Source organism: Hylobates moloch, unplaced genomic scaffold (genome assembly GCF_009828535.3).
Source record: "Hylobates moloch isolate HMO894 unplaced genomic scaffold, HMol_V3 SCAFFOLD_9, whole genome shotgun sequence".
NCBI classification, from domain to species: domain Eukaryota; kingdom Metazoa; phylum Chordata; class Mammalia; order Primates; family Hylobatidae; genus Hylobates; species Hylobates moloch.
The window spans coordinates 66,826,466-66,841,250 of record NW_026652284.1 but is presented as its reverse complement, the minus strand read 5'-3'; the positions used below and the strand labels follow the sequence as shown (position 1 = coordinate 66,841,250).

The 14,785-nt window shown below is 37.1% G+C and overlaps 1 protein-coding gene across 1 annotated transcript in view; it reads left to right on the top strand.

The window, feature by feature from the left end:
• The window catches only part of CNGB3 (cyclic nucleotide gated channel subunit beta 3), a 154,715-nt gene that overhangs the window by 116,212 nt on the left and 23,718 nt on the right, over positions 1 to 14,785 (top strand). The window contains exon 14 of the mRNA XM_032759995.2: positions 8,887 to 8,970. Within this exon, the coding sequence (XP_032615886.1) occupies positions 8,887 to 8,970 (84 nt within the window). The remainder of the gene's footprint in view (positions 1 to 8,886; positions 8,971 to 14,785) is intronic.

Below are 14,785 nucleotides of genomic sequence, written 5' to 3'. Positions count from 1 at the left end.
AGAAGAGGAAATTTGGACACACAGAGACACCACAGGTGCAAGTGCACAGAGGAAAAGCCAAGTAACCACACAGTGAGAAGGTAGCCATCTGCAAGCCAAGCAGAGAGGCCACAGAAGAAACCAGACCTGCTGATGCCTTGATCTTAATTAAGCCTTTAGCCTCCAGAACTGTGAGAACATAACTTCTGTTGTTTAAAGCACACAGCCTGTATAACTTTGTTATGGCAGCCCTAACAATCTAATACACTTCCAGTGAAAGCTTTGTTACTATCCCATTTTACGGAGAGCAAACAACTTACCTAACTGAGGTCATTGAGCTCTAAGCACTGGGACAGTTTGAGCACGGCTTTCTTTACACCACTCTATCATTCTTTCCTTCAGTTCTCTACCAACCCTATCTGGATAACTGATAAGGTGGGAAGGAACTGGAAAAGTTTCACTAGAGTTAAAAGTCAAGCTGGCCCAGTGCGGTAGCTCATGGCTGTTATCCCAGCACTTTGGGAGGTTGAGGCGAGAGGATTGCCTGAGCCCAGGAGTTCAAAACCAGCCTGGCAACATAGTGAGACCTCATCTTTACAAATAATAGAAAATTTAGCCAGGTGACTGTAGTCCCTACTACTCAGGAGGCCAAGGCAAGAGGATCACCTGAGCCCAGGAGGTTGAGGCTGCGGTGAGCCATGATTGTGCCAGCCTGGGCAACAGAGCGAGACCCTGTCTCAAAAAAAAAAAAAAAAAAAGATCAAGACCAAGGCAATCCTTTGGCGATATTCACAGACTAAGACTTGGCACATCAGATAGATACCTACAGTCACATACACTTTTCTACTTTCCTGCTAAGAAAAGCCTCTGAATCTCATGTAGGTTTTTCTCCTCTTAATCAAAGCAGATGGAATTAGAGTCACAGATTTTCACTAAAACTTTGCTTCAATAAATTGTGGTTAATTAGTAAGATTTGCTGCTTCAACATGTGTGATCAGAGATTTGAAATAGCTCAGAGATGAACAGTCAAATTATATATATATATATAGATATATATATATTAATTTTTCGCAAAAATGGTTCCTCTTCCTTGCAGATTTCACGTTATTCCAGGCCCAAGCACAAGTATTAAGCTAATAAGGAGCGATTCATTTCTATGAGATTGGGCAATTTCCCCTCATTTCTGATGGTTTATTATTTCGATCTCGATTTTTAAATATATTTTATCAAATTAAATGCTAGGGAAATCACATTTTGCCTCGGCTACTGCATTACCAGAAATGAGAGAAACTTTAATAAAAGTTCTGTTGCGCCACCTAGTGGCTTTTATTAGAATCTCATCCTTTAGAAACCGCCCGCAGTTCAGTAGGAAGCCAGAGACCCAGAGATACCAAAATTGGACCCAGAGATACCAAAATTGGAAAGTACTACAGTCTGACAAGGAAGGCACAATGTGTCTATTTGCTGCTCTGGTAATTATGCAGAACCCATCCCAACAGGACACCTCACTGGGATCTCTGACTCATTGTTTGCGATTGTGTGGCAAAGAGAGCCTGCAAAGGCTGTGACCTCTGTGGACGGAAGGATGAGAAGGAAGGTGTTTTGTGTGTGAGTGACAGACTGAGCCAGGAATAGAACCGGAAGGGCAGCATGCTTTCTAGCCCTCACATGCAGATCCCCAGCAGTGACATCCTACTCATCTGATATGTCATCACATATTTACTCCTCAGGGCCTGAAATCAGAACGTGAGAGTGAGACTACAGTGAGACTTGTGTTTCATTTCTACCAATTTTATTTTTACCCTAATGGTATCAGAAATAAAGCATTGTTGCTAGACTTTTAAAAAATCTTTTGAATAGTGAGTTTATAATCTAAATGAACTCCATTCAACTATACATCCTCAGCAGTCGATCTGTCTAAAGCACTGAGCCAGACATGGAGGGCTACTGCCCAGCTACTGCAGCCATGTTGTTTCTGCCCTCTGGAGCCCTCCGATAGGGAGGGAAGATACTAAATAAATGAGATAACATACTTGGTTGTAAGGGACTCAAAACATATGAAGCACTTATATCAGGACCTGGCATATAGTAAATTACATAGTTATTATTAAATGGAGAAATAAAACTGATGCAACCATGTGGGAGTTTCTACACAGGTAAAATCAGATTCTTCCTATGGCCCTGCCTGATCATAGAAAAATTGATTAGATCAGGCATCCCCACTCCAGGGCCACAGACCAATGCCAGTTGGTGGCCTGTTGGGAACTGGGCAGCAAAGGAGTTGAGTGGTGGGTCAGTGAGAGCAGCTTCATCTGTATTTACAACCACTGCCCATTGCTGGCATTACCACCCAAGCCCCACCTCCTGTCAGATCAGCAGTGGCATTAGATTCTCATAGGAGCAGAACCCTATTGTGAACTATGCATGCGAGGGATCTAGGTTGCACTTGCCTTATGAGAATCTAATGCCTGATAATTCGTCACTGTCTCCCATCACCCCCAGATGGGACTGTCTAGTTGCAGGTAAACAAGCTCAGGGCTCCCACTGATTCTACATTATGGTGAGTTATATAATCATTTTGTTATATATTACAATGTAATAATAATAAAAGAAAATGCACAATAAATGTAATGTGCTTGAATCATCCCGAACCATCCCCACAACTGCCCATCGGTGAAAAAATTGTCTTCCACAAAACTGGTCCCTGGTGCCAAAAAGACTGGGGACTGCTGGATTAGATTCATCCTCAGGGTTCTAACTCATGACTTCCCACTTTGACCCAAACTCCTAGAAAAGTAGAACTATTGCCAATTTTCAGAGAAAGTTTGACGAAGGTGATTTTTACTAATGTTGCAAATATTGACTGTAAGTTTAGGTCTAATATTACTTAGAAGTAATATTAAAAATTATGACATCACAGCACTTTGCAAATTTTTTATCACATTTGACTTTGCTGGTCCCAACAGCTACCAATCAGTATCATGCCTCGCATAGTCGATGGCATGAAGCACTGAATTCAGAATTCCCTGCCCTAGTCATATCACCTATAACTTACTTGTTTAATGAGAATGGGGTTTAAGATAGAACAAAGCACGTCCTTTTGTAATAAACAGGCTGAGATGGAAAAAGCCCTGAAGACCATTGCTTATACTTGAGAGTGACTTAAATTCAGAGTGAGTTATAAAATACTGATGATATCTTAAGTTCTGTTTCAAAGAAAGCAGAAATGAGCCTAGAAATGGAGAAATTCTATAGGACTAAGAAGGTACGCATTCCAAGGAAATATTTTACCAACTTTACAATTGTATTCAGAGCTTGCCATTATTAAAAGTGGAATTTCCTGGGTACAAGAACCACCATCTAACCTATGGCTCTGTTGTGAATCAAAATAACATTTCTCCCAACTCCATTCAAATCTCCAATATCATCATTCAAACCTGTAACACAGCTATACAGCACTGAATTTCTCATTGTCCAAAATGGAATAATTTCTAACAGCTTCATTCTATATGTCAGCCCACTTTTATTTAGCATCCAACATGCCCTAAACCCTGGTGAGACACTAAGGATACAAGAGTGAGTAATACAAACACTTTGATCTCAAGTTGCTCCAAGTGTAGATAAAAACACACACTCTGGTGATACTCTTCCTCCAATACCTACCGCATGTGTGGCCTTAGAGAAAGTCGACAGGCTTCCGGGGACTCCAGTCGTTATCTAAAACCAGGAGTGATGACCATATATTCATTAATGCCAGGCATCAGTGGGAGGCTGGAAGAATTAAACAGGTAAAGATAAGACAGTAAAACATAATATAAATACTATGTACTAATATAATGTTAATGTTGATACTTTCTCAGGTACTCTCACTTTATAGAAAAAAGAGACATTTACAAAGCAATCCTGTCTTTTCATACATCAGAAAATGTCCTAACTGTAAACAAAATGGAGCTGGGTTACCGAGAGAAAAAGCCCCAGGATGTAATTTTTAATCACACAATAATGAAGCAATGTATATCTCAAGAAAATAATCATTTTCTGGAGGAAAAAAAAGAGAATAATAATAGTTCTCAAACACATTATAAAATATAATGACATCATAATGCAAACTTTATTTCACTAGGCCTAAATCCAAATAAGAAAGATTTACTCCTAAACCAAAGCTGCCCCAAAGCTAGTGGCATCTTTTCATGAAGTAATCATTAAGGGAAAGAATCATTTAATTGGTGAAACTTAAATTCTAAGTTTTTACTATATACAGCTGCTAGATTCAGTTTGCATGAGTTGATCCATGTGCTATCCAAGTATGTTAATAAAAAGTCATATTTAGATTGGTTCAAATGTTTTTCTCTGACAAAATCCAAGCCGTCAGCTGAAAGCTATCGATGTAAGTGCTTGTGTGTATTCCTGCCGAGAAAAGTGCTAATTGTTTGCTTATCTATGTTCAGGCTTATCTCCTAGGTTGGTCTCACGCCTCCCATTGATCCAATTTCCTTCACTGGTGCTATCTGTCCCTGAGCCCACCTAAAGGATAAAAGGGGAAAGAAGACTAAACACATTTCTCCACAAAGGGAGACACTTTTATTTTATTAAAATTTAAAATTAATAAAAATGAAAGTTGAAGTTTCATCAGTTCTCCCCAAACCCGTTCTCCTTCCTCCCTCCCTAGAGGTGGCCACTAAGATGACCCTCATCTGAGAATATCCTGCCACTCCTCATCTTTATCATTTTACTTTATAGCCATATAAACATAAACTGCTAGTAGTGTGTTTAGACTTTTGTAGGTGGAATCGTACTGAATATATTCTATATTCAGACACACTATTGGTTGAGTTTAATCATATATTTAAATGTATATAGTTTATTTTATTTTTATCTTTATTTTTATTTTTTAATTAATTAATTTTTTTAAGACAGGGTCTCACTCTGTCACCCAGGCTAGAGAGCAGTGGTGCAATCTTGGCTCACTGCAACCTCCACCTCCCAGGTTCTAGCAATCTTGCCACCTCAGCCTCCCAAGTAGCTGGGATTACAGGCATGTGTCACCACACCCATCTAATTTTTGTAATTTTAGTAGAGATGGGGTTTTGCCATGTTGGCCAAGCTGGTCTCAAACTCCTGAGCTCAAGCAATCCGCCCACCTCAGCCTCCAAAATCTGGGATTACAGGTACGAGCCACCACACCCGGCCGATCTGTAGTTTATTTTAACCACTTTATGATATTCCAATCTACAAATATTCAATATTTTATCTGCCCATAGATTGACAGTATGTTGTTTCCAATTTTTTCAGTATTGAAAAAAATACAGTCTATCCCGTGGTATTCACAGGGTATTGGTTCCAGGACCCCCGAGGAAACCAAAATCTGTGGCATAGTATTTGCATATCACCTACCCACATTCTCCTGTATACTTTAACTTATCTATAGCTTACTTATAATACCAAATGCAATGTAAATAGTAGTTATACCGTATTTTTTGTTTGTATTTTTTTTATTGTGGTATTGCTTTTTTTTTTTTTTTTTTTCTGAATATTCTCCATCCACAGTTGTTTGAACCCGTGGAGGTAGAATCCATGGATATGGAGGCCAACTGTGCTGCCACATTTTTAGGATTTCCTCTCATTTGGTCTTGGGTTCTGTCTTGGGAGAGTGGCCATAAACTCCAGCCTTGCCCTCACGGGGTTCCAGAGGATGGATGGCGGCTGTTCACAGTGTGCCTTTCATGGGATACTTCTTGATCCTGGTTGACGAGCTCATGCCTAGGTGGTTGACCATGAACAGACATTTCTCTCACAGAGAATTTGTTTATATTGGTCGACGCCCTTGTGGCTTTCATCTGACCTGTGTCCAGTTTATTCCTATAAGATAGCCACTCCCTAGGAAAACCCTGTACTGGAAAAAAAGTTAGGTTTGGATGTGTCAGTCAGGTGAGACACAGAGGAAGCAGCACAACAAAACCCATGAAGTAGTAGAAGCATTTTTATTACTTACAGATCCCAGACAGAAGAGGGCAGCGTGCCTCACAGGGCCAATGGGAAGGGGGAACTCTCATGCTCAACCAGTGGGGAGAGACAGAGAATGAGCCAAAGCCTTTTTGGGATCCAGGGTGTTACCCAGGGAGGTTTCACCCAGGGGAAGTTCTAACAGGTTGGTTTACAGCAAGCAGACATGAGTTCCACGGGGTCTTGCTGTGACTGACAGGTAGTCACTGTGGAATATCTGCTCGTCCACGTGGGCTCTGGGGATCAGTGGGGCAATTCTAGTCAATTGCATCCAGCTGTACCATAGAGAGGTGGTCACCAGGAGGCAATGGTATAAAGCAGGTATCTGGATCAACCACACTGAGGAACTGGGAAGAGGTAGAGAACTGGAAACCTTGTCAAGAGTGACTGATCCCGCTTCCAGTATGAGAAAGTTAAACTTATATTCAAAATTGGTGCCAAGGCAACATAAAATTATAAGAATTTACTATACACACACATATTTGTGTGTGTGTATATACATATATTCTGATTACTGTGGCAGTAATTCTGATTTTATATGTATATAATTATATACATATAAAATAGAATACATATACTTTATATGTATATAATTATATATAATAATTATATATAATTTTTATAATATATATTTTATATTATATATTATATGTACATATTATATATACATGTATAATTTTATATTATATATATACTTATCTAAAATCAGAATTACTGCCACAGGAAAACAATATTTAAAATCATTAATATTTCCCATGAATACAGCTTAATATAGTTGGGAATTTTCATCAAAATACATTCTGATAGGAATTGTTCAAGGAATAAAAATTTCATTTTTGATTTACAAATTATAATTAAAACCTTAAAAATTAGTGCCAAAAATTCAAATTATTTATATGAAAACAAATATAAGTGGGTCTTTTGAGATCTTCTATTTCTGATCATTTACAATGTAAATCTTCTCCACGGACATGAGTGACTGAGAGTTACCTTCATTGCAGAAATATTCCAGACATGTACATGTTCAAGAAATTCCAAGCATATTTCAAGTGGATTTTCTTTACCATATCAAAGACACAAATTTTCTTTAGTGGAGAAGATCCAAAAATCAATTCAAAGTCTATTTGCCTTTTATCTAAGTGAGTTTTAAATGGATCAGAATACCAATTTCTGAAGTGAAATTATTCCGAAATGATGACAGCATTTAAAGAAATTAAGCACTTGGGCCATTTATTTAATTTTTACTAAAAACAAAAGAACCACGCCTTTTAGAAAAAAAATTATGTTTGTAATTTGCTTAGCAAATATGGTAACCTATCAGACATAGTAGGACTAAAACAAATATAAATAAAACGTATATACTTTGCCCAAAGCAAATACATAACAAGCAAAGAAAATGTAAATTTCCCTCTGCATAAAAGGGCCTTTGTGCATCTTTGCAAATACAAATCATCCTCATCCTCAAATGATTCAAATTTTGTTACCCAAACGAGCACTTTCCTGGTGCTTCCCCTCTCTCCCATCCGACTCCCAGGCAAAATTAACTCTCTTTATCTTATAAGTTTTATGGATATCTGTGGAAAGTTTTATGACATGATTATCTTCTACCATCAATTACAGCTTTTCTGCTTACTTACAAGACCACCCCAACTATACTTACTTTATTTCATCTTTAATTCCTCCAAGGTTATCATACAAAGCCTTGCTCAAAACAGCTTCTCATCAGTATTTGTTAGACTGTATTACGAAGATATGTCTTCTGGCTTTGGCCTTTTTTTCTATCATAGAGAACCAAAAGCTATACTTTCTGAAGTGATTTTTAAAAATTCTAATACCACATTCATCTGAATGCTTCTCACCAATGGCTACTTGGAGATACTTCAATCATAAATTATTAGCTTGCCTTATCAGTCAAGCAACCCTGAAGTCTAAATTTCATATGGATCTAGGTCAAGTGTCTGCTACTGAAGCTATTACAGAAAACTGGTGATTGCTAAAGGAACGATTGTCTGATCCACAAATTGGAAGCAGACTCTTTGCTTCTCCTCTCTCTGCCACTGACTCTACAATTAGTTCACAGCAAAATCATAATTCCCTCAAGGGGTGGACAGGACCACCCACAAGAGGAAAGCTATTACATGTTAGCAGCTCTGAGAGAAAATGAAAAAATATATACTTGTTGAAAGCAAAAGATTCAAAACTACTATATAAGTGAGTTTTTTGTAGCACCTAAAGATTTTTCTTTAGCTCATACAGATATAATTATTCAAACAGATGACAAATATAGACCTATAGCCAAACAGTGTTTCTTACACTATTAAAGTGAATATGAACAATCATTCACTCAACAGATATTGCTTTTGTATCTATTGTGTACTTTTTTTTTCCCTGCCTTAAGAAGATAATTGAGTTGGAGAAGAAAGATAGACCAGCCTGCAAGGTTAAATAATAATATCTAACAATGGCGTGAAACATGTTTTAAGAAAGAAAAATATCTAGCAAAGATTTTGATCTATGTTGGTCCTAATATACTAACAATCTATTATTAGTATATTATCATTAATAGCTATCATTAAGTACCACATTAAGTTTTTGTTATAAGTACCATTTTTATCCCCATTTTACAGGTTAGGAAACTGAAGCATGAGAGGTTATGTAGCAATATGTAATAGAGGCAGGATTCACACCCAAGTCTATCTGAGCAAGATCTAAATTCTTGCCATTATACTATAGGTATTTTTTTTCTAAATTTTGTGTCATGACAAGTCCATAGACAATGGCAGTTAATATTTTTATGCTAATGCAAACAATATATATTACTGTTCATTTTCATTGAGTTTTGAATTCATTTGGAATATTGGCCTTTTAGTTGTTTCTATAAGAATTATTTTTCTTTTTATATAGGGTTGTGATACACAGATGATTTATGACATGTTGCTAAGATTGAAATCCATTCTCTATTTGCCTGGTGACTTTGTCTGCAAAAAGGTGAGTGCATGCTATTTTTCAAATGCACAACTAATAAATGCATTTGAGGATTTCAGACATAAGTCAAGAGCATTGTTTAAACAAAATTTGTTCAGGGTGAATTCCATAGTATAGAAATAATTATGATACATAGCTCTGTACAGCAATAATGTGCTCTCAGAGTTCACAAAGGAACAAGACAATATGGATTTCATTACTTATATAGGATAGAAGTGTGGGTAGTCTGAAAAACTACTTTGTATAAATGTTAATTATCCATCATCACAGCTTATTAATTTCAAATATTTAAAGTGGAGGAAAAAGTTACAGGAGCGATAGGTTCAGCCTTTTTTATGTCTTCGGCAAAATATCATTTACCTTCATTTTGCTCTCCCAAGTAGTGAATAATCAATGCCACATTTTAAAAAACTGTACTGTGCTTTTTATGATTACAAAATAATACATGTTCATTATTTTAAAATAGAAAACACATAAAAACATAAGGACATAAATACCACCATCCAGTAACAACCACTCTTCATATATTTTGGCCTATCCTTTTATACTGACTGACGGATAGATAAAGCTTGTGTTATAAAAGTGGCATCATAGTGTACATATGTTTTGAAACATGTTTTATCATGTAACAATATATCACATGAACACTTTATATATTAAGTAATCTACAATATGATTTTTTAAAGCTGCATGATATTTCAGTCTATGGATGTATCAGGATCAATTTTTAAATGTTTGCTATTATAAATAAAATGAACATCCCCTCAGATAAATATTTTCGCATATTTCTGATCACTAACTTGAAGGGAGAGGAAAGGAATGATGACCCTGGGAATTATATCATGAGAGACTAAATCAAAGATAAACTCAATAATCAAAATTTAAAAAGAAAAATGAGTAGTTCAAAAAATGCAAGATGATCCAAGACCTTGGTGAGTTCACAAGTGAATAAAGATGAGAGGCACTTTTATCATTTCAAAATAATGTGTTAAATGCTATGGTCAAAGCAAGCACAAGCTGTTGTAGGACATAAAGGAGGGGCACCTGTCCTTCCTGGTTACTGGTAAGATTTCCTAGAGAAGATGATTTCTGAGCTAAGTCTTGAAAAATGAATTGGAGTAAACCAAATAAAAGAGGAAATAGGCATTCTGGGTAGAGGAAAGAAGTGTGAGCTAAGGCAAAAAGGAAGGAACTGTGTCTATAGAGGGAATGCAGAGAACTATAATAAGGTAAATGTTAGAACAATTTTAGAATGATTTATTCCACAAAACTCAGTAAATACTTCTCAATATGATGAGCCAGAAACAGTGGCGGGCACTGAGCAAAAAAAAGATGGTTCTTGTCCTTTAGGGGCCTACCTTTCTAGTGCTGTGGTATTCAATTCACAGTGCACATCAGAATCACCTGAATGAAGACGTCTGGGCTCCACCCCTCAGTGATTGATTTGGTCTAGATGGAGGCCATATGCCAGTATTATTTAAAAGCTCCTATGTGATTCTAAAATGCAGCCAAAACTGAGAACCACTGGCTTCATGGGAGAGACAAGCAATAAACAAGTGAAATTAAGTCAATGCGTGATTCCAAAATGTGCTAAGTTGTATAAAGGGAAAATAGAAGTTGCCAGAAGAGTATGTAGTGGCAAAGACACTTTATTTAGATCCAGGGTTGGGAGATGGGGAGGTTATTAGGTTGTCAGGAGTGACCTTTGAAAAATCTAAAGATAAATAGTTGTTTAGTTAAAAAAGAAAAAGTGGACAGGATGGCATTTTTTATGAAGACTTGGAGCCATGAGCCAAGAGGCAAGATGGAGCTTGGCATATCCAAGGAACAGAAGCAAGTGAGTGATGGAGACTGTGGTGAAAGACAAAGTCAAATGGAGTATGAAGTACTTCAAGGCATCAGGTGGAGATGCCAAGTACACAGTGAAAATCAGTGTAATGAGAGAGGATGGAACTAGGGGTTACTGGGAACTGTAATATAAGAGAAGCAGACTTCAAGAAAAGCTCAAGGAAATGTCAGAGAAGAGGGCCTTGCCTCTAACTTTGAAGAGCTCCATTGTTCGTGGAAGAGATCAATGAAGAAAAGTCAGAGAGGGCAACTGAGAATGAGCTTTCAGAGATGAAGGGGGAAAATGGAAGAGAGATTATGATAAAATGGGAACCAAGAATATACAATCCCACACAAATTAGTCTAAGTTAAAAGAAGGCAGATTGGTGATATGAAATCAATTTTATTAAAATGGGAAATACAAGCCATAGTGCAGTCCAAGAACCCCTTGGGGGCAGTGGTGTACTGAAATGACATGACTTTAATGCACCAAAACATGTCCTTTCATTTGGGGCCAGTGGCAACAGAGATTGAAAATTGTGATAACTCACATAAACTTTAGCACCTGTGCCCCTAAGCAGTGCAAATTTGTTTAACAAAGTATGAAATGCAGAGTAGATGCAGCCTTCTCATTTCCAATTTCTTCTTCATATCACATTCATCACTCAGTAACAAAAACATCAGTGGAGACAAATGAGGCAGGAAAAGGAATAAGTAGGTGGGAGAGTAGAAACGAGGGGACACTAGAATGACAAGTCACATTTCTTTAAGAGTGGATTTACATGCTAGTAGATATTGACAGAGAAGAAAGGCTGTTACTTACAGGACTTGAGACAGCTGAATTCAGCTTTGTTTTGCTTATTGTTTTCACAAAATATTGAAGGCAAGGGGAAGGAAAAAAAATACGTTCAATTTGAGGTTATCTATATAATTTAAGAGATGACAGCATTTGGGGCCAAGTTTGCTGACCTACTTAATCCCCAGGATGGTTCAGAAATTGACTGAGTGGTAGCTTGCGCTGGTTGAAAGAGTGGGAGTTTTCTTCAGATGCTCTATGGCAGGGCAGAAATCACCTAGAGCTCTTGTTAAAGCACAAATTTCTGGGACCTCATTCCCAAAAATCCTGACTCATATTTCTGCAGTAAGAACTCTCAGTAAACTGAGAATTTGCACCTCCAAACAAGCTCCTAGTGATGCTGATGCTGCTGACCCAGGAACCGCACTTTGAGTAGCACTGCTCTTTTCTGATGGGGTGCCCTTGAGTGTCATAAAGCCCTCATGAGCCTTAGAAATAGCTTCCTACACAGAAACGCTGAAATTTTGAAGGGCACTATCTCCAGGGGTTACCTCACTCTACATGAAGCTCTTGGTTTTTCATACTTTCTCCAAATTAGTCCACACACTAACAACTAGAGCTTGGTTCAATCTTATTTTGCACATACTGTCAGCCCTTATTCTCTGAGGAATGTCTACTTAATTTGAATGCTAATTAAACTTGCAGAAAAGGCTTAAATTAGCCTAGAAATATGCAAGAAATAGTGGAAGATTTGGTTCGTTGATTATGCCAGATCTCCTCGGAAAATTATTGAAATGATCATTAAAAAATAATTAAAAGAGCTGAACTGTATTTAAGTACCCACTATGTACTTCTACCTCCAGTCAGTTGTAATAACTGCCTTTGAAAAATCATTCCAGTTCCTTGAGAATTACTTCATGCAAAGAATAAGAAATATGACCCTGTCCTCATCATTACTTCCTAAAGTATCTCTTGGAAAACTAATTTTCAGACATCTTGCCTTATTTTTTAATTCATTCATGGCTATTTTATTGGTTTTTAAGAGATCAGTTCTGATATTGGAATCACCGTTAGATATGGTCTGTCTTCATGGATTATATAGAGTCAGATGACATAGGTGCTGCTAGTTCTGGTGACTGTCACCTGCGAGCCTTCTAAGTTTGCTCAAGACACTTAATTTTTTAAACCTCGACTACCAATTTTTAAATAAGAGTAATGATACCTTTCCTACTTGACTTCACTTGGATTTTTGCAAGAATTAGATGAATTAATATCTATGACATGCTTTACAGCTATAAAGTAGCATGTTCTGCTAGAACAAATATAGCAATTAAAATAAGGAGCTATGTAAATGTCAGATAATGTAATGATATTTTAAAGTAATATGCAAAGACATGATATTGTTATTAGCATTAATAGTATGTAAATAAATATAAGATCCATCTATATTGGAATTTCTACTTTTATCTGTTTTTCAGTATAAATATATGCTTAATATTTTGCACAGGCCAGGTGCAGTGGCTCATGACTGTAATCCCAACACTTTGGGAGGCCAAGGTGGCAGGATCACATAAGTCCAGGAGTTCAAGACAAGCCTGGACAACATGGCAAAACCCTGTCTCTACAAAAAGTACAAAAATTAGCCAGACATGGTGGCTTATGCCTGTAGTCCCAGCTACTCAGGAGGCTGAGGTGGGAGGATCACTTGAACCCAGGAAGCAGAGGTTGCAGTGAGCTGAGATCATGCCACTGCACTCTAGCCTGGGCAACAGAACAAGACCCTGTCTCAAAAAAAAAAAACAAAAAAACCCCAAAATTTTAATTTAAAAATGTATTTTGCACAGTGCAAAACTTAAACATATTTCTTGCATTGCTCAGTTAGGAGATGTGGGTTCTAGGCTTCCTTCGCTTCTAATTACTGAGTCATATAAGTTTAGCTAATTGGCTAAGCCAATCTGTGCCTTTGTTTTAATTTTTGTAAAAAGGAAATAATAGTACTTACTCTACCTTCCTTGTAAGAGTAATGGGGAGATAAAATAAGAATTTCAGCTTCCTGGATGTTAACTAAAAGGTGGAGTCTGATAACTTTAAACACAACCCGGCAATTATAAAGCAACAATAGTTGATGTTCAGGAAGATAAACCTAGGTGTATGGAAAGACTTTAAAATCTCCCAGAGAACAGTTAAGTTATATTTTCCTCATTCATAAATGAGTGTATCCTATATGTCAAGCCTGCGTTCAGCACTGGAACAAAGCAGACATTCTCTCAGCCATCTCAGAGAGTAAACTACAATTAATATTTTTTTTCTTCCGAAGAATGATGTAGGCTAAATATTTTTAAAAATAAAAAATAAAAAAATCTTTTAATCTCGAGTTGATTTTAGTGTATTCTAATTCTTTCAAAGTATGGTTAATGATAATATTTGATTAACTCAAATAACCCAGTCCCCTCCTAAGCCAAGTAAGTGAATTTATTGTATTAATGCTATTTTTTTTTTTTAATAGCTCAAGGTGATCAAGGCACTACTCATTCAGACATGTAGGTACTACTAGCCAAATAGTTTGCCTAGTGTTATGCAGTCTGGCCTATTTAGAGTTTAACAGCCTTTCTTGACCTAAGTGCCATTTAGGTCTCTTGTAAGACATTTATTCTTTTTGGAAGTTAGAGTGAGAAGATGTGTTCCAAGGGCCTGGTAACCACCCACTAGTTTGGCGATTTACTTGTAAGAACTCATACAATTCAACATAAAGTTATATTTATGGCTTAAGATTTATTATAGCACAGGATAAAATGCAGGAATAGCAAGAAAAAGATATACATGGGCAAACACGAGAGAAATCAGACGCAGGCTTACTAGGTCCTATTTCTATGAGGGTCACATAGATGCATTTTTCTCTCCAGTGGACCACAGAAACATGAGCAAAATATCTCCACCAGGGGAAGCTCATGTTAGTCTTGGGTCCAATGTTCTTAAATGGGGCATATAGCTGCATTACCAGACATGAGTCAGACTTTCAAACTACGTACGAGGTACACATCATAAATCTTTGTGATTATATTAAATAGTGTTGACAGCCTGATACATCCTGCTATACTGGCTCAGGAATACAGAATAACACCATTAACCAGTGGCTATGTGAACATTCCAGGAGTTTAATTCTTAGGGCTTGAACAAAGATCATTGCCCTGGTCC